General features: G+C 42.4%; 1 protein-coding gene across 4 annotated transcripts in view; it reads left to right on the top strand.

Moving 5' to 3' along the window:
* HERC3 (HECT and RLD domain containing E3 ubiquitin protein ligase 3) overlaps window positions 1-18,822 on the top strand; it is a 79,153-nt gene that overhangs the window by 23,150 nt on the left and 37,181 nt on the right. For 2 of the 4 annotated variants that reach the window (XM_019552703.1, XM_019552702.1), the window contains exons 3-12: window positions 2,922-3,081; window positions 5,037-5,113; window positions 5,666-5,887; window positions 6,968-7,059; window positions 8,612-8,742; window positions 9,675-9,835; window positions 10,768-10,844; window positions 12,348-12,472; window positions 13,727-13,786; window positions 16,584-16,695. In XM_019552703.1, coding sequence (XP_019408248.1) covers window positions 2,922-3,081; window positions 5,037-5,113; window positions 5,666-5,887; window positions 6,968-7,059; window positions 8,612-8,742; window positions 9,675-9,835; window positions 10,768-10,844; window positions 12,348-12,472; window positions 13,727-13,786; window positions 16,584-16,695 — 1,217 coding nt within the window. Of the gene's footprint in view, window positions 1-2,921; window positions 3,082-5,036; window positions 5,114-5,665; window positions 5,888-6,967; window positions 7,060-8,611; window positions 8,743-9,674; window positions 9,836-10,767; window positions 10,845-12,347; window positions 12,473-13,726; window positions 13,787-16,472; window positions 16,516-16,583; window positions 16,696-18,822 lie in introns of those variants that run through there. The other 2 variants (XM_019552705.1, XM_019552704.1) reach the window with 2 other exon arrangements.

Genomic DNA, 18,822 nt, shown 5'->3' with positions numbered 1-18,822 from the left:
CTTTTACTCCTACCTCCTCCTCCACCCCTTCCCCACCCCACCCACCCAACCAGCCTTGACTCAGGAAGAAATTAACTTTTATAACCAGGGGGAGTGATACAAAGTAGTGGGCATATTGACTCCCATTTTTTCCTAAATATATTACAAAATTTCCCACCTTTGCCATATGTTGTGCTTGTGTTCCCATTGGAAACATTAAGGGTGTGCCAGAAGAATGGATCCAATGCAGATAGGTCCCATCCAATCTAGAAAATGGATTTGGGAGATGATGGAAACTGGTGGGTTTGTGTCCACTATGTTTAAAAGAACTCAATTGCCTTGTAAATAGCAATTGGGGTTAGTGTTGTATTTCATTAAGGCTATGTGGAATGTAAGCTGCAGTAGGGTGGTAATGAAGTGGATTTTTTGTGACTGAAGGAATGCCCTTGTTTGGCTGTTCTTTGTTCTGTTTTCTTCTGGAGAACTTTCTAGCCAGAGCTGGTAGCTAAGCCTTTAAGACCCTAGTGCGTTAACTCTTCTGGTTGAACATAAAGGTGTTGTCAACAGTATCTGCACTAACGTACTCATGTCTGAGGTTAGAAATAGACTTTGCCAAATGAAGCAGATCATCTTCACTAGGTGAAACACATCACCTGTCTTGTCCTTCCTTTTGATGCTTCAGGACAAAGAGTGATGTGTTCTCCTGGGACTCAGTCCTGTGCATCCTGGGAATCCCTATGTCCCTCAAACCCTGGGAGTACCTGCCCAGCCAGCTTTACAGAGATATACCCTCAGGAAATCTCAGGGGCATCTCTCTGCCCATGGGAAACCCTAGCTTTCTCTGCTTATGGAGATCCTGGGGGAACATTTTTGCAAGCAGTAAACCCCAGCTATGCCTGCTTAATGAAACCCACCCCAAGATTATCACAGGTGCATCTTTTTAAAATGGGAAAGCTGAGCAGCTGCTCCTGGGACTTAAGGGGCCAGGTCCTACATGAGACTTCCTGGGGTGTACAGGACGAGGCCCCTCAAGCTCCTGGCACACCTCCCCAGGGCTCCTGGAAATTGTAGGCAGCTCATCAACATGCTTGCGCTCTCCTACCACAAAGCAAACAAACATTAGCCGCTAAATAGCAACACAAATTAATAGCACTTTCTTCATGGCCACACGTTTTGGGCATTTGTGGTGTGGCAAGGGGCATGGATGTGTGCTTGCTTGTCACCTTTGTGCCATCATAAAAACGTTTATGGTGGCACAAAGGCCAAAAGGCGATATCTGTTTCCACCCCTAGTTGGCTGGCCACTGAAAGGAGGAGACCTGTAAATCACAGCTACCTCTAGATTTTGATATGTTGTCTCCCATCCCCTCCACCCTACTGCTCACTGACTTGTGACTGACCTGCTTCTGTTTTCCTTGGCATGGGGCCCACCTATATATTGCTTAGGCAGACTGGCACAACGTTGGCTACTGTGGACTTGTGCATTAACTTGTCCAAATGTGTAGGTCATGTATGTATGTGGATGTGTGAAACTAAAGTGACTGCTCCTGAAAACCAGGTCTTTAGCTAGTCTTATTCACTGTTAGTGTTAGAATAGCTAAAAAGATTTTTAAAAAGTATATGGTAGAAAGCACCAGGGTATTGTACCATGAGTATTTTAAATTAACACTATCAGTACTCTGCCTTTTAAATTAACTTAAAATGCCAAAAACTGGTTACTTGCAGTTTTTTTTCTCTTACTGCGTAATCAAGGCATAGAGTGTAATATTTAAAGAATTAACTATAACCTTGCTGCTTTCTCCTGGGTTAGGCAAATTAATTGTTTTTTCTCTTACACTACTGGCTAATCAGTTCCCAGTTTGTTACAGAAGGAAGCATTTTTGTCCAGTCTGAAATCTGTTTTTTGTTGTGTGAAACCAGGCCACTCTTATAACCATACTTGAGAAAATTTTACCATGAGACAAGTGTCAGTTTATTGCAAAACCAGTTTTTTTTCATTTAGTTAACCAAGCACTTAAAAACAGTGTGCAATGAAAATTGTGATATTTTAATGATAGGAAAGCTATTTCATATACACACAGTGAGAAAATGAATTGCAGGCAGGCTGTCTGACTTTGGTCAGATTTCTTGATTTCCTACTGCTTTTAAAATGTATACATAAGGGATTGAAGTTAAAATCTCTAGTAATTTAATACCATTGGGACTGGGGATGGGCACTGTGTAATAGGGCAGTTCAACTGTGATGATCCAGGTACTGTCCCTGAAAATGAGTGGGGAAGATGGAGGAGGTTGGATGGGCATCTGGCCAGGGTCATCTGAACCCAGCACTCTTTCCTGCCTATGGAGTCCTGCCTGAGTTGGACTCAATGATCTACTGAGGTCTCTTCTGATCCTAGCATCTATGAATAAGATGTGGTCAGTGGAACAACCTTTCAAGTAATCAAGTGAAGTAGGGAAGATCAAGGCTGCAATGAGAAATTTCAGAAAGATTTCTGTATATCCAACTTAATGATTCATCACAAGAAGACAGAGAAAAATGTCAAATGAGGATGCTGTTAATGCAAGAATAATTTGTTTTGTGGCTCCCCTAAATGCTGAGCTGCAATCCTGTTCCTTTGTTATGTTTTCTATAACACCACCTGCCTGTTGTAGGCCAGACTTCTCAAGAGAGTTTACTAGCCATAATCTCTGCAGGTTTTCAGGGGAGCATGAAAATGGAGTCATGGAGCTTAGCATAGAAGATGCTGGGCAATGAGCCTGTTTGAAAATCTGTGCCTTTCTACTGCAGTGTGGGTGTGTTGAGTTTTTCAAAACCATGCTTGTCACAAATGCACCAGTCCTAGCATATTCAGTGCTTTGTTAGAGCTTGTATACAGCTCTCTAGTGTCTGTATAGAAATGTGAGAGATGCACTGATTGTTAATGACTTTTCCATTTTCCTCAGAGCAAATTGGAGCATTGGCAGATCAGCACATAGTGCGCATTGCCTGCGGAGAGTCTCACAGCGTGGCACTCAGTGACCAGGGCCAGCTCTTTGCGTGGGGTGCTGGGAGTGATGGACAGCTGGGGCTTACTACCATTGAAGATTCAGTGGCAGTTCCAAGGTAAATTTTATAAGAACCAAAAGCCCAGGCTTTCACAGGGGGTGCTCAGAGGTAGCAATACTCATTATTGTTCTGTCTGGGCATAGAGTCACTAGGAGTCTTTCCACACCTCCAGTGGGCTTGTGAGAAAGTATTTTTGTCTGAATTAAAAAAAAAAAAAAAAAAAAGAGTGGGAATTTTTATTCCACTTTGCATTCATCTTTTCAAGTAATTCCTTCCTTTTGGTCCAGAGGTGAGTTTTTGTTCAGTTGTGCTGCAGTCTGCCCTATTATGCTTCTCTGTAACAGACAGCATGAGCCTTCAGCTTTGGTTTCCCACGATAACAGACTAAAAAGGAATTGGCAAACTTTCTCTCATGAGAAAAATGTGCATTAGAACTTGGATTGAGGTGCAGGGGTATAAGAGAGGAGTTGGGGCAAAATGGAAATGCTGTTTGACACCTATATCTCTACCTTCTGCTTCTGAGAATACCATTCTGAGATGTGCAATCCCTTTTCCAGAGATGAAAAATAATTAATCTGATGGTCTAATTAAGACCTTTTACTCAATGTTGTGCAGAGTTGCCCATTTGCTCATTTTGCTTGTCTGAGTTTGGCACATCACTGTGCACTGATGCAGGGATAGGCACTGTTTTCTGGGGGGAAGAGAATGGGGAGGGTCCAGAATGACCCATCTCCGGTCTGAGTTGGTGGGTATTAGGACCAGGCCACTCCCACCTCTTTGCCTTACTGGTCAGATGCAAAGCTATGCTTTTGAAAGTTGAAAGACATATTCCCTGCCCCACAACCTACAGAGCTTCCCTCCCACTGGAGCCCCAGGTGGCTGATAAGTCCCAGTGCAAGGAGAGCCTCCCCTCCACTGAAGCCATGGTTTCACAGGCTGGATCTAAAGGCTCTATGGGTTGCCAACTCCTCCACTGAGGTGTTAGTAAACTATTCAAGTGCCTGTTATCAGCAGTTCCAAAATGATACCTTTCATTAGACCAACTGGGAAATTGCAGGAAAAATTTCCTTTTCTGCGAGCTTTTGGGATCAACGTTCCCTTCACCTCTTTCTGCCCGAAAGCTTGCAGAAAAGGACGTTTTTCTTGCGATTTCCCAGTTGGTCTAATAAAAGGTATCATTTTGGAACCAAGAGTTGTAGTTTATTGTATGTCTTCTTGTCTCAGACCAACACAGCTACCAAGTACACCCCTGTATCAGCAGTGATATTTAGTGATTCTCAGGAATCTTGAGATGGTGCTGATATTTTTTTTAATTTAACTTCCCTGTTTGCCATTTCAGAGTACTGATAGTAAACCCTCTGGAGCTAACATGGCAATAGGAGAGGAATGTTGGGTGCTTATCTGGTTTGGGTATTATTAAAATGGTTAATGAACTTCCAGTAACAGAAACCTGATGCGTGAGCTGAGGTTCTCTCTGCAGGAATAACCTTTAAAAAGGAGATCTGATAGAGAAATGGTTGAAACAAATACTAAAAACCACTAATGCTGTATGTTGAATGATGTTTCAGAGCTATATTAGAATATTAAGACTTGCACTGTATTCTTTATACAAGTTCCCAAAATAGTACTGATGCATGTGAGACGAACTCCACAACCCACTCACTGTTGCTAGCAAACCTCAGTGGCTTGCCAGAGACCAGTAATACAGGCACTGTAATGCAGCTGTTCCAAGCAATTTATAGATGCTACAGCCCTGCTAAACTGAATAATAACTTGGCTGGGTGAAAGCTACTTAGACTCTGTGGCATTACCCTCTTGGAACGGGTTTGTTTAGTGCCTAGTAACTTGTTGAACCATATGTCTTCAAGATCAGAGCTGCATGTCACTAGGGGAAACCAATATGTGTTGCATGTAAACATTTTGGTTAGAACAAGCACATGGGTAAAAACCACAGTGACAGAGCTGAGTGACTTTTTATGGTTTTGGTGACCTGTTACAATAATTCTCTTTAGGTTAATAAAGAAGTTGAACCAGCAGACGATACTGCAGGTCTCCTGTGGCAGTTGGCATTGCCTTGCTCTCTCTGCCGGTACTGTAACATTTAGTCTCCTTCATTTGTGATATGTTAGTGCCTGTGCTCTGGGGTTTCTTGGTGTGAGGGATTGTCCATGCATATGACATCCCTTCCCCAAAGAGCTTGCCCCAAATTAGTTATATAGTCAAAGTAGACTGTTATGAAAACAGCTGGTGTCCAGAGCTGGAGAGAGGCCGTCCAAGGATACGATCAGAAAGAGCTGACCAGGGAGGGAGTGGTGGATGTGGCGTACAGTTAACCAGCTTCCTGTGTGATGGTTAACAAGCCTTTTTAAAGCCTTTCGGTTCAAGCTAGAAAAATGTCAGTAGTCTGTGGCATGGGGAAAATTTTTCTTTCCTAGGCTCTACTCATGAGCAAGCAGAGCTAGTGCCTTTTTCTGTTTTGCCTGGTAAGTTATAGCAATACTTTTTGTGTGCTCCACCAAAATTACCATAAAGTTGCAATCACATTTAAATTTATTTGCCTTGGTTCCATAATTCATGTTTTCTTTGTTCCGCTATTAGCTAAGTTTTACTTACTGATTTTAATTGGGCGCTCTTATTTCAGATGGCCAGTTCTTCACCTGGGGGCAGAACAACTATGGCCAGCTGGGCCTGGGGAAAGAATGCCCCTCACAAGCCACGCCACAGCGTGTCAAATTTCTTGACGGGATTCCCTTGGCACAGGTTGCTGCTGGTGGGGCTCACAGCTTTGCCCTGTCTCTCTCAGGAGCTGTGTTTGGTTGGGGGAAGAACAGCTCAGGACAGCTGGGCTTAAGTGATGAACAAGGTATGAAAAAGTTTTTAGGTTATTTTTTGCTGAGCATGGCTTTTATTTTCGTAGTAATCATATACCTTGTGGTATATGATTTCTACCATGATGCACACCTTCTGTGAGAAAATAAAGAACTGCGGCTTCTTTGAAGAGACTTGCATACTTTCCATACCAGGTTCTTTTTGCAGCTATAAATGGGACTCAGCAAGGTCAAAAGAAGTATGCCAAAATGTTGACAACCTGGATAAGTAGCCTGGTTTGTGTCCCCCTTCTTCTCCCAGTTCAGGGACACTGGGCATCTGTGACCTGCATTGAAGTCAGTGGAAGAACTGAAGTCCATACATGAAGATTAGTCAGTGGGATCAGGGTCCTAATTTGCTAGCATGACTGCAGCCAACAGTCATTTATACAGAACTCAGTGACTTGTGGTATATGCATTCAGGACACTGCATACTGCTAAATACTGCTTAGTTTATTGCTAATTTCCCTGACTGACCTGAAATAACTTCTTTTCATAGCTTCTGTAGGAAAAGCTTGCTGAGTTCTTGTTTCTGAACAGCCTTATAGCAAGATGCATACTTTAGTGAGTAAACTGCTTCCAAATAGCCAATCTCAAATGTACTTCATGCTTCAGCCCTGTGCTGAAGCATGGCTGCTTTTGACAGTCTTAATCCTAACTTTATTTCTACCAGGTTAAACACAAAAGCATTTACCTGAGGTGTGCATTTGCAGGTTACCAGAGATCTCTTGGAGTGCTGTCCAAGTCTGCAGAATTTAAGGGCTATTCTTAATTCCCCTATGTGTGTCATTTTGGACATAATGTTAACTACTAGAACCATCTGCCTGTTGTACGTGGGTCTCTATACCCTTCAGCAAGTTGCTCATGATTTGGAGCTGGAAAATAATTGTTAAGTACTTGGTTTAGTCACCACTCTTCCCCCACAACCACTCCAAACACACCTTAAATACTGATTTGCCACAAGTCAGTTAAAGCTGTGGGTGCTTGTTGTGTCTGAAAATCAGGTCACTTTGAGTTTTTGGAACATCTAATGACCATATCAACTAAACTTCTCTCTTCCACTGTCTCTGATGCAGATCGAGAGACCCCTTGCCATGTGAAGCTCTTGCGGTCTCAAAAGGTTGTCTATATCAGCTGTGGAGAGGAACATACTGCAGTTCTAACAAAGGTAAAAGGATCAATCTAGGAATTTCATACCGTCTTCTCGCCCACAGGATTATCTTACTTTGGCTTTCTGAGTGTTATAGGAGAAGAAACATGTGGCTTTTACTGCCCCTTTTTCTCCTGCCCCTACTGTAATTGTGTTGTTTAAATTTGAGATTAAGATCTTCATTTAATTTAATGACCAAATTATTCCCTGGTGCACACTTACTAAAAGGGTGACTGCAGATGACTATGATCCATAACGATATGACATAAATGATGTTAACATGCTGGCAGATCCCCAAGAAAGACCTTTGAGAAGAAAATCTGTCTTTCTCCTTGGTTCTCCTCAAAGAGGTGGACTTGGGCATCCTGCTTTGACAGTTTAAAAGGGGACTGTTATATGCCAGATTTGAAGTGAGCTCCACAGTTAAGGAGCTCTGAAAGAAAGAGTCATCAGTTTAGAAACTGTAGACCCCCTCTATGTATTGCATTTATACGATTAATGAATTAATTTTGACATAACTGGCAAGGGTGCTGCACCTTTACTAAATTTAATGTGCCGTAGAATGTCAAACAAGCCATACAAATGTTTTGTATTACATGTAGAACATTACAAGCTGTAAAACCGTTCTATGTTATATGACAAATGCTTTTTATGGCTACTTTGTATGTGGCAGATCAATGGATGGAGCAGCTCTCTGGGAACCTGGCTTTCAACTTGTTAGTGCAGGGGGAGCCCAGGTCATGATCCCTGGCTCTCCCAGCACTGTCAGGTAGAAAGGATATGATTAGGACTTGACATCTGATCCCCAAATTGTGCCTCCTGGCCTGTACAAGTGATATGGCAGGAAATGCTATTGTTGGGTTTGGGGACTAGATACCATGGCACCTTTAAATGAACACTTGCCAGGGGCCTTATAAAACAGGGCTTCATTTGAAGACCCGCCAAGTTGAAGAACTAAGTGGTGTATAGGGGACAGTGTGGCCTTGTGAACAGACTATCAGAGTGGAGTTTGGGCATTCTGGGTTCCATTCCTGGCTTTTGCCATTAATCTGTTTGGTGACCTTGGACATGTTGCTACTTCAGTTTCCCCCCTTGTAAAAGGAGGTGACAATGCTGCAGAATGCTTTGGGAGCTCTAAAAGAATTAAACAGTGGTGTTGCATATATAGAGAGGTGGCTCCAGTTCAAAAAAAGTGCTGTTGAACAGATGCAGATACAGAGGATCGCAGGAAGCGGTCTTGGGCATTTAGGCTATATGGCTATCTAAATGCAGCTGGGACTTACAGTAGATCTGATGGTGATAGAGAAAGTGGGTTGGACATCGATGTGCCAACATACAAACCAAGATGGCAAAGATACATGATGTGCCAGGTCTATGACAACAACTGAGTTGACCGTAAAACCAGAATACTCAACTGGTGCTGTACGGCCAGGCGTCCTGAAGGCCATTTTTTTTAGATTATCTATCATGGCCTCTGATTAGCTTGGGAGCAGTTGTGATACCAGATAAAGAACGGTGTTGTTGGGTATGGCTCACTAAATGGAGCATATGCTGTTTGATTTGCTAACAGAGTGGAGGGGTGTTCACGTTCGGTGCAGGTTCCTGTGGGCAGCTCGGCCATGATTCCATGAATGATGAAGTTAATCCCCGAAGAGTGCTGGAACTGATGGGCAGTGAAGTGTCCCAGATTGCTTGTGGCAGGTGAGTGCTTTGTAGAGGGTAGCACAAGGAAGGGCTTTGGTACATATTTAGTGGTAGAAATTAATCATTTGGAGCTCTCTGAATCTGGTAGATCAAACTTAACGAAGTTGCATCCTTTTGTACGTGTGAAATACTAATACTAATGCTATCACTGTCAGTTTTACTGTAGTCTGTTGCTGTGTATGCTCCTCCTACATAATTACCAGTCCAGATAGATTCTAACAGCCAGACTCTATTCTGCCTCCTGAACATTTATGTGGACTTAACTACTTAAGTGCAATTCTATTCCACCCTGTTCAAGTCTGTGAACATCCATTAATGCCTTGCTTTTGTAACACACTGTCATCTCACCCTTGAAACTGAGTCTCAAAAAAAAAGCAGCACAAGAAGCCCACCTACTTTTTTGTATTAACAGTTTTTCAGGGACAGGTGGGTGGAATATAATTACACTGAGCTACCCAAATCCACTTGCACACTTGACTGGGTGAGATAGAATACAGACCTAAGTTCCTTACCTCAATAATTTACAGTCTTTCAGGAGACGGGCTGTAAATTATGAAATGCTAAATTATGTTAGCCTAGTGATGAAGACAGAATTTAGTAACATGATTGGGTTTGCATCAACAAACTGACTGCATTTTTATAAGATGAAGCAGGGCAGGGTGTCATCACCCCTAGCTCTGCATGACCCTCTGGTGACGCCTCATTTGCTCTAGTATTCATCATTCCCTATGCTGATGTAGGGAATGCAGCCAGACATGCCTGTGGATGAATGCTTGTGCATGGTCAGAGCTCACCTGGTTCAAATTAGCAGTGATGTCAGTGACTTGCAGTGGCTGAGCTTCTGGCTCATTGTTTCTCGGGGTAGTTTTTCATTCTGATTTTTCTCACATTTAAACATGGCCCAAACCTCGTAATGGTCTGCATTACAGACACCACACTCTTGCCTTTGTGCCTTCTTCTGGAATGATCTATGCATTCGGCTGTGGAACAAGAGGCCAGCTGGGAACTGGACACACTTGCAATGTTAAATGCCCATCTCCAGTCAAAGGTCATTGGGCAGCTCACAATGGGCAGCTCTCAGGGAAGCCTGGTAAGTGTTCTGTGTAGTAATGGATGTGGCACACAAGAGATTAGCCTAGTGTGAAGTACTCTAAAGGTGTTTTGCTTTTGGTATTTGACTTAGTCACACTTCTCCAAAAAAGAAAAGGAAAAAAAGAAGAGTCTCAGAAATGAGCTGGTGGTTTCTCATATGGTTAACCATCTCTCTCTTGCTCCTCTGCATAGCTGAGCTGCACATTAGGCTCTGCCATTGGTCTGCTCTGAAACATTCACGAATCATTCTCTTGCTTACTACTGGGATGTCTTAAAATTTCCCCAGTTCTGCTATAAATTGAGGATTATCACTTGCTCCAGTGGGGTTCCAGGTACTCAGTACCTCACAGCTAAGGGCCTCTAAATAATGCATGTGTTTGTGGCTGAAATAGGCCCACAGAATGGTAGAGCAGGTGTGCACTGCCCAAGCAGAAGCCCAGGAGCAATTCTGAGAAGCAAGTTCCTCCCACTCAGTGTGTACCACAGCTTGGGAATTGGGCAGCATAATGGGTTTAGTGGAGTTGCGAGCACCTGAGCGGCAGAGTCGCAACCTAAGCTCCCTGATTTCTGGGCTTAAGTATGTGCTGAGTGGACAGGACATGCCTCTAGGTAGCACAATGAGGATTACTGTGGGCATGCTATGGGGAGGTTCCTCTGCTGCAGTTCCCCTCCTGACATGGAGTGGTTTTTGTTTTATAAATAGCATAATGATCTAATGACCTAAACTCAACTGGCACCTCACCCATGTCTTTGAGTTGTCTCAAGTCTTTGAGGTGTCTCTGTGTGACACTCACAATTTGTTGAGTTTGGCTGCTGTTTATTCTGAAACCCAGAATTTCCTTTACTTCGTCCATGCCTGCACGCTTTCTTAATGGGTACCCCTAAACGTTTATTTATCAATTTTAATTAACAAAACTGTCTCTTCACCAGATGCCTGTAAATATCATATTGTTAAACATATCTTCTCTGGAGGAGACCAGACATTTGTACTTTGCTCCAAGTATGAGGTAAAAATAACTATTTTCTCTCCAGTGATTGGGGGGGAAGGACGGGGAAGGAATTCATCTGGCGTTGACTCAAAGTGATGGGATTGGCTTTCTAATTACAGTTTAGCTGATCAGGCAGACAGGCCCTACTGAAGTAAGAGACTTGGGGAATCTAATGCCAGGTGCACCCATGATGTGCAGCCTTGCAGTGAGAGGACTCTCTGGGTCATACAGAAGTTGCAGAAAATTCCTCAAGCTGCTCCCTCCCCTTTATGAAGGGTACAGGTGTGGGTGGTTGAAAAGACGCTCATAATTGCAGAGCAGGTCAGGAGTACTGCTTCCCTTTTGAGGTTGCCCCCCCATTAACTTCACTTGGCAGTTGCTTTCCAGGCCAGGGGTACTTAACTTTTTCTATACCATCACTACATATTAGAACAGAAAAGAGCTGCAAGGCTTTACATCACCTTCTGCATATTCCTGCAGTATAACAAGCCTCTTGTTGACTTAAGTAAGGCATAGATTTTGCCCTTCACCTGTAGGCTTTGGAACAAGACTATTTTAAGTCGTGTTTCTGGCTGTATGATCCAGACTGTTGTGCATTCTGCATGTGAAAATCTGAAGTACTCCTCTGTATTACTGGTAATGTTCTGTTCAGGCACAGGAAATAACAAGTCTCTGCACAATGTTACACCCTTCTTAAGTGCAGATTATTTTTGCTATGTATCCAAAAACAGTTAGGAGAGGTTCGGCTCCCATCTGCACTATGGATCCCACCAATTCTGGGGGACCCAGCTATATCACAGTCCTTAAATTTTTTTTCCTTCTGTGTAGAGATAACCAAAATAGCACCGTTTGAATTCCACATGTGGAATAGCAGTGAAGAAGATATTGGTCTTCACTTGATTAATGAGGGAAAGAAAAAACTGTTTGTGTTATTTATGGATTACAAACAAGGGATGTTTTTCAGTTGGAGGGCAGGAATTTCTGGTGCTCACTGATCTGAGTAAACAGCAGGCAGGGCCAGCTGGTGCCTTGTTGCCACGTGTATGGTGAAATATTGTGAACCCTGAATTCAGGGAAGCACAATGGTGACAATATTTCCCCCTCCATCTTTGGCTTTCTTGTTGTCTTAGAGAGAGAAGTTATAAAGTTTCAAACACATTTCAAGCTGGATAAGTAACAAAAAATAGCAGTTTTATAAAAACTAAACCTCCTTCCAACCCTACCTCATCTTATGGTATTCACAGAGGTTTTGCAAAAGCATTTGGTACATTTTTAAGAGACTAGGTTGTCATTTCTTTTTTTTCTTCCTGCTTCCCCTTCCAGTTTTTTGGGGAGTGTCTTTCTTTCGGAGATTCCCTTGGGTTGATTAATGATGATGACAGCCCTTCAGTCAAATCTGGTGAAAAACCACCCCTAAGAAACTGCTTGGGATAAATACTGAAAACAGAGAAGGGTTGTGGACAAGAGAGAACTGAATTGTATGTCTTATACTTAAACGCTGAGATATGTATCTTTTCGCAGAATTCCTTGCCAGCTGATGATTTCCGGACCATAAATGAAAGCCATTATACCTGTTTAATAAATGATGAAACTATAGATGTTTGGAGACAAAACCTTTTAGAAAAAAACAGCTCTAATTCTGTCAAGTAGGTAGTACTGTACAGGTCAGAACTTCATTTTGAACACTTTATGTTGATGGTTGTGCTTATTTGTGCTTTAGGACTCACCATTTTTGCACCTATTCTTAATTCAGATTAGGAGTGTCACATCAGGCCTCCCTAGAAAAACTAGTAAAACTTTCTCAGGTTAAACTGACCTGGGGGGACATTGAACTTTAAAAGAAGCTGTTCTTTAACCCTTGGTTGCATGGTTGCAGTCTAAAAAAATGGAAAGAAGACATTTTAAACAGCCTAATTACAATCTCTTCCATTTTCTTTCACATGAGTGAAAGGCATACTAAGCAAAAATAAGGAACTGACAACTGAACTTTGACACGAGCTTGTCTGCTAGCCTGGAGCATGAATACAAGAACATAATAAGAACTGCCATTTACTTGGTCAGGTCCATCATGCCCAGTTTCTCTAGCCAGGAGGTCCCCTGGGGACTGCAGGGCTACTTTCCTATCCCTGGTCCAATCCTGTCTCTGGGGAGAGTTTCTTTAGGTAGTGTCCACTGGCTCCTTGGATTCATTTGAGGTCCATCAGGCATTATCCAATGTGATCTGCTCAGTGTCTCCCCTTGGCGCACTACTTATAAACCTTTGACCTCTACTTCTGTCCCTGTTACGTTTTCAGTTGTCCCAAGCAATTTGTTGCTTTTCTAGTGGCCTTCCTTTTTAAGGGAGGCTTATAGTGTTTCTTAGTGGGCAGTGGCCCATGATCCCTGTAAAGTAGCAAGTAGGCCTGTGTTGCACAGTGGCAGAAAGTAGATGCTGAAATGGAGAATGAACTGGGTATGACCAGGGTTTTTTCCACTGTTCCTCTCTCATTTTCAGCCACCAGCATTTAAGCTCTAGGAAGTTCTAATTCAGAGGCTGTGTCGTTGATTCCTGTGCTCAATAGCTACTGATGCCCCTTTCCTCCAAGAATGTGTCCAATCTCTTTTTGAATCTGGCTGAACTGTCAGCTTCTACCATCTGGTGGCAATGAGTTCCACACTTTAATTACACACTGTGAAAAATAACTTCATTCTGTTTGTTTTAAACTTACTTACCTGCTAGTTTCATTTTGTGATCTCTAGTTTTTTTATTTATATCCAGCAGTCTCTTTAATGCATGATTTATATATGAGGGGATGGATTAGAGGCAAATGGGCATATTAGAAATGGGATATACAAAAATACATCATGCTGTCTATTCACACAAGCATCCCTCTTTTCTTTTGTCTGTCTGCTGCAAACAGTAATGTTGTGCAGATCCTGTCCTCTGCTGCATGCTGGAATGGAAGCTTCCTGGAGAAGAAGTAAGTGGCCAAAGTGCATCTTTCCTGTGACAGTTATCCTGTACAGATGAAGCAGGAATCACCTGCTCCATTTGCTGTTGCATTAGACCTTAATTCATTGGGGCTTGTCTGTCGTAATTTTCTGCCTGATCACAATGGTGACTAGAGAGATGCTCCACAGGTTAAGGATTTCTTGGAAGAAAAAGCCTCTGACTTGAGAAGTGACCTTGTAAGTGTGGTATTCAGTGTCATTAAGAGGTCACAGTGAAACTCTTACGATTTCAGTGTCCAGATTGGCTTATTAAATATTGCTCACCCATCTTAGAAGTTTGAGAGGACAAAAGTCTCAGAGTTACAGAGGTGCAGGGTGCAGTCCAGAGGAGAGGCAGATCAGCATGGTGCCCAGCCCACCCTGTCTCCTGCCTCCAGCTGCTGCTCAGGAGGAGCTGGGCTGGGCATATGCAGGTGGGGTACCTGCTGCAGTCTGCCTGCCTTGTTCCTACACAGCAGCAACAGTGCCTGCCAGCCTGGCACACCGTGCTGCTCTGCCTCTACTGGATTGTGCCCTGCAGTCCTGCCTGTCTACCTCTGCCTCTGCAGGCAGCAGCATCACTGACTTGGGGCAGGTAGGGCAGTGTCCTGGATTTCCTTAAAAATAATATGGTCACCTTACTTGTAGTGGAATGGGGTTAATATGGGTAGGTCCTTTTGAGAACAAGGAAGTAGCCCCACTTCGGGGACATCACTCCTGGAAAGTCCTGGGCTCCTGCTTATGAAAGCTGTGAATTCAGGGAAAAAGGTGGACAAGATAGTAAAGGATTAAAGCATAAGATCCATGAAGGGAGACTAAAAGAATTTACTGTACCAACCTAATGAAAAGATCAGGGTGTGTTGGAAGGATGAGGTTGATGACTACTGTATGTATAAACTGTTAGGAGGTAAAAGCAAAAATGAAGAGGAAGAATCTTTGTGATGACCTGATGAGTAATGGCCTGCAACCAGGTGAAGGAACACGTTCCATTGTGCAAATCTTTTGAAGAGCAGGTCAAACTAGATGGAAAAACTGACTTGCCATTTGTTCCTCCTCTTTCTTTTACTGACACAATGACTTCCATATTGTAGGTATCCAGCATGCAGTTATGTCAGGAGTATGGAGGCGTGGAAAGCAGATTTAATTTAAAATATAAACAATTTGCTACAAATTAATGATGTTTAGTAACAGAAGCTTGTGGAAGGGTGGAGGTGAAAGCTGTGGCTGATATACCGTAATACAATACCCTTCCAAAACTGGAGGACCAGAGCTAATAATGAATTACATTGACCAGTGATTTAACATTTGTGAAAACCGCTGTAATCTGTGACCAAAATGATAGCTAAATACTGGAATTTGGTTGTCTTTGTAACCTTTATAATATGAGGTGTGACTATACTTAAAATGCCTAACTTCAGACGAACAGCATAAACATTTGCATCCATTTGAGAAATATACCCTTAGTGCATTGCTCCTGATGTCTTAGCTCAGGGGGCAGCTTAGGATCGCTATAACACTGCAAAGCGTAGACCTAAAAGAAGGTAGTTTTTTCTGAGGCCTTTTGCCCAGACTTTTACACAGTAATCGTGGATCCTGTATGCATACGCAGCGCGTGCCCTGGACCAGCCCAGGTGCTGTGTGCAGCCTGAGATAAACAAGCTCCATGTGCCATGTGCAGTGTGAAGGGCCAGAGCCAGCACATTCTGCATACAGAGAGCAGGGTCTGTCTGAAATGTGCAGCACTGTGGGCTCCATCTTTGGCATCTCTGATAGAATATGCAAGGTTATGGATGATTGGTTACCATTTTTCTCTGGGGAAATTCTTGGTACTTGTGTTTAGAATTTATAGAATTGTGGGATTTTTTTTATTTTTAGCAGCAAGATTTTACAGCTGTTCTGTCTGGAAGAGACGTTGCTGGAAGCGTGTGCTACAAACCATTAATCTTGTTCTAGATGCTGAGTTAGAGTGCTTTTTAGCTGTATTGCAGGAAGTTCCAGTGCCTACACAAGCCTTTAGAATATTCATCCTCTGTATACTTGGCTTCTGTATACCTTTAGCTTGGGTAATACAAAGTAAAAATAAAGCTTTTTACATACAAAAATGCCTAGCAGGAAAAGATGATTTGCGGTGTCATCTACTTCCAACTGAAAACCATAGGAAAACTCCTCTTAACTGTGCTGGGAGTTTGATTTGGACCTTAATTAGAAAATATAGGGCTAAGAAATTCAGATGAATCTAACAAAGGTTGGCTGTATGAGTTGAGTGTCTAGCTCTCAGGCTATTTTGAAAAATCCAAGCTTATTTCCTTTGAAATATGTCATGTGATCTCTTTATGAATGACCAGTATTTTTGTGTATAAGCCTATACCACCCCACCACCCTTTTAAAAAGGCCTCTGTTGAAATGTGTATAGAAATGAGGAACATGGTCTCTTGCTACTCATAGTTGGAGTTGTACGACTGTAATTACCAGTCCTAGAATCAAAAGTGAGTGGGCAGACCCTTTGGTGTATGTGAAGTCCCCCTGAATTCAGTAGGATGGGACAGGATCGACCCAGGAAAATCCCCATTCTCTATTTGGGATCCCTGAACTGTTCCCTTTTGATATATTTTCTATTTTGCATTAATGTATTTAGCTAGGCATTCCATGGTAGTTGTGATGTTTCTCTATCTGCAGATAAATTTGTGACTGGTGCTCTAAGCCCAGGCATCTACAAAGGGTAATCTCATATCTTTACTCAACTCACATTTTCCTCTGGTGGGGGCTTGTTTTGTTGGTTTTTTTTAGAATTGATGAGCACTTTAAGACCAGTCCTAAAATCCCAGGGATAGACCTGAATTCCACGCGAGTGCTGTTTGAGAAGCTAATGAACTCTCAGCATTCCATTCTACTAGACCAGGTATTCATGTCAAGATGGTGTCTAAATATTTTTGAACGGCAACTTCTCAGTGCTGGGAAAGAGAAAAGGGTGTGTATGTATGTGCATGTGCTAAACACTGCTTCTCTCTGTAGAACATACTGTTGCTTACTTATGGCTTTTCTCTGGAGGGATTAATTAAAAACTATGGGGCTGATTCTCAGCTGTTGTAAATTGGGCTAGCCCTAAAAAGCCCAGCAGAGCTACACTGTCTTTCACCTGGTGAGAATCTAGCTTTACAGTTGCTTTTTAAAAAAATGTTTGCCACATGGTGAAATTAAGTGTGAATGTGATATGTGCATGAACCAGAAATGCTTGCTAAACCTCTCATTCTGTAAATTTATCTGGTTTAACTTCTTAGCAAAAATATAAGAGAGAACTCACCACAGAATGTGAACTAGTAAACTCAATTGTCCTGTACAGTGAAAATACCCAACTATTGTTGTGTTGCAGGTTTATTGTTTTTTGAACATCAGTATTTGCTTACCTGTTGCTTAACAAGATTTAATCTCTCACGTCAGCCTCTCTTATTAGATCCTCACTGTTTTTTACTGTTGTGTGCACTCTTTGGTCAAAAAAAAAAAGTCTGTTGCAACTCATAATAGCTTATACCAGCTGAGAATCTCAGATGGTTTTAAAGGGCTACTGAACATACACTGGTGGTGAGAAATGCTTTTGTCTTACGATCATTTTTTAGGACTTTCAAAAGTTGCAGAGCAACAAGGCTTCTTACTTAATGAGATCTGTTCTTCTGTTAATGGGGGATGAAATTATATTTGCATACTGAGTAATTGAGAGGACTTCAGCTGTTAGAAGTAGGGGTGCATTGTCAAATAACTGCACAGTGGGACTCATTTGTCTCCCATTTACACCATCAGTTCTACCAATGGGAGTGCAGTTATTCCTGATATACGCAAGTTCTGAGCAAATGGCAAATTAGGCTCCAGATACTTGGAAGTAAAAGTAGTAGCAATTATGCTATATTGCAGCCTCAGATAGATAGCTTTGTTCTCAAAAGCCTAGGCTTGTAGGATATAATCCTTTTTACAGTTCCATAAAATGCTTTTGTGGTGCTTTTCAGAGCTGTTAGGGACATAAGAGTTTCAGCAATTCTGCTAATCAAGCGGTGACTCCTCTGTTGGAATTTTCATTATAACCTGTTTTCTGGGATTTTATAAAACTAGAACACAATTTCTTTTTTTTTTTTTTTTCAGACCTAAAAAATTAATAGTAGAGGAGCAATCATTAGTAAAACAAAAATAGATTTTAGACTTGAGAGCCTATTCATCCTAATGCCTGATGTGTTTGAAACACCTCTGCTCCTTGAAGCTATCTGAACAAGCTACTGCTTTTTTGTCATCTCTCACCTCAGTCTCAACCTTTTGTTAGTCCTGTGTTCCCTAGGAACAGAGACCACTAAGTGTACTGACCTGAATAGTAAGTTTGTGAATAATACAATTCATAATATCCTTGTCTCTGAACCTGTTTAGTTTGGATTCTAATACACTGGCAAGTGTAGACAGTGTAGGTAGTATTAGGGCTGTGCGAAGCACCATTATTTTGTTTCAACATCTGTTTTTCTGTTTCAAAGGGACAGTGTTTCGTTCCGTTATTTTGTTTCATTTCGAAGCACTGTTCCATTTTGTTTCGTCAAAACTGTTTTGCTGTTTCAACAGTTCGCCCATAGGTTATAATGGGGAATCATGAAATTGCCTAAAACTTGTCACTTCTTGCCTGATTCAGATGAAAAGTGCAGTGGTGATAGCCCCTTCTGAGAGCATGAAGCCTGCCAAGATGCAAGGAGATAGGTGCAGATGTTTCTGGGAGAATGCACCTCAAACTGTTCAAAGGAAAACTCCTTATGCTTGCTGGCAGTGACAGCCTCCACTCTTCCAGTGCGCAGATCTGGGGGCTCGCATCCCTTGGATCTGTGTGCTGGGTGACAGGAGGCTGATTTGCCACCTGGGACCAGTGCTGGGCTCAGCCTGCACCCAGTACTGGGGAAGACTGATTCAAAATGGGGTCAGAGGGGTAAGTGGAAGTGCTCTGGTTCAAGATACAAGGGGGCCATGGGGAGAGGGATCTAACGGTGGGGGTCTACTACAGACC

This window comes from Crocodylus porosus, unplaced genomic scaffold (genome assembly GCF_001723895.1).
Source record: "Crocodylus porosus isolate Cpor-Errol unplaced genomic scaffold, CroPor_comp1, whole genome shotgun sequence".
NCBI lineage: Eukaryota > Metazoa > Chordata > Crocodylia > Crocodylidae > Crocodylus > Crocodylus porosus.
The sequence above is the reverse complement of the archived record's forward strand: the minus strand, read 5'-3'. Positions and strand labels throughout refer to the sequence as shown.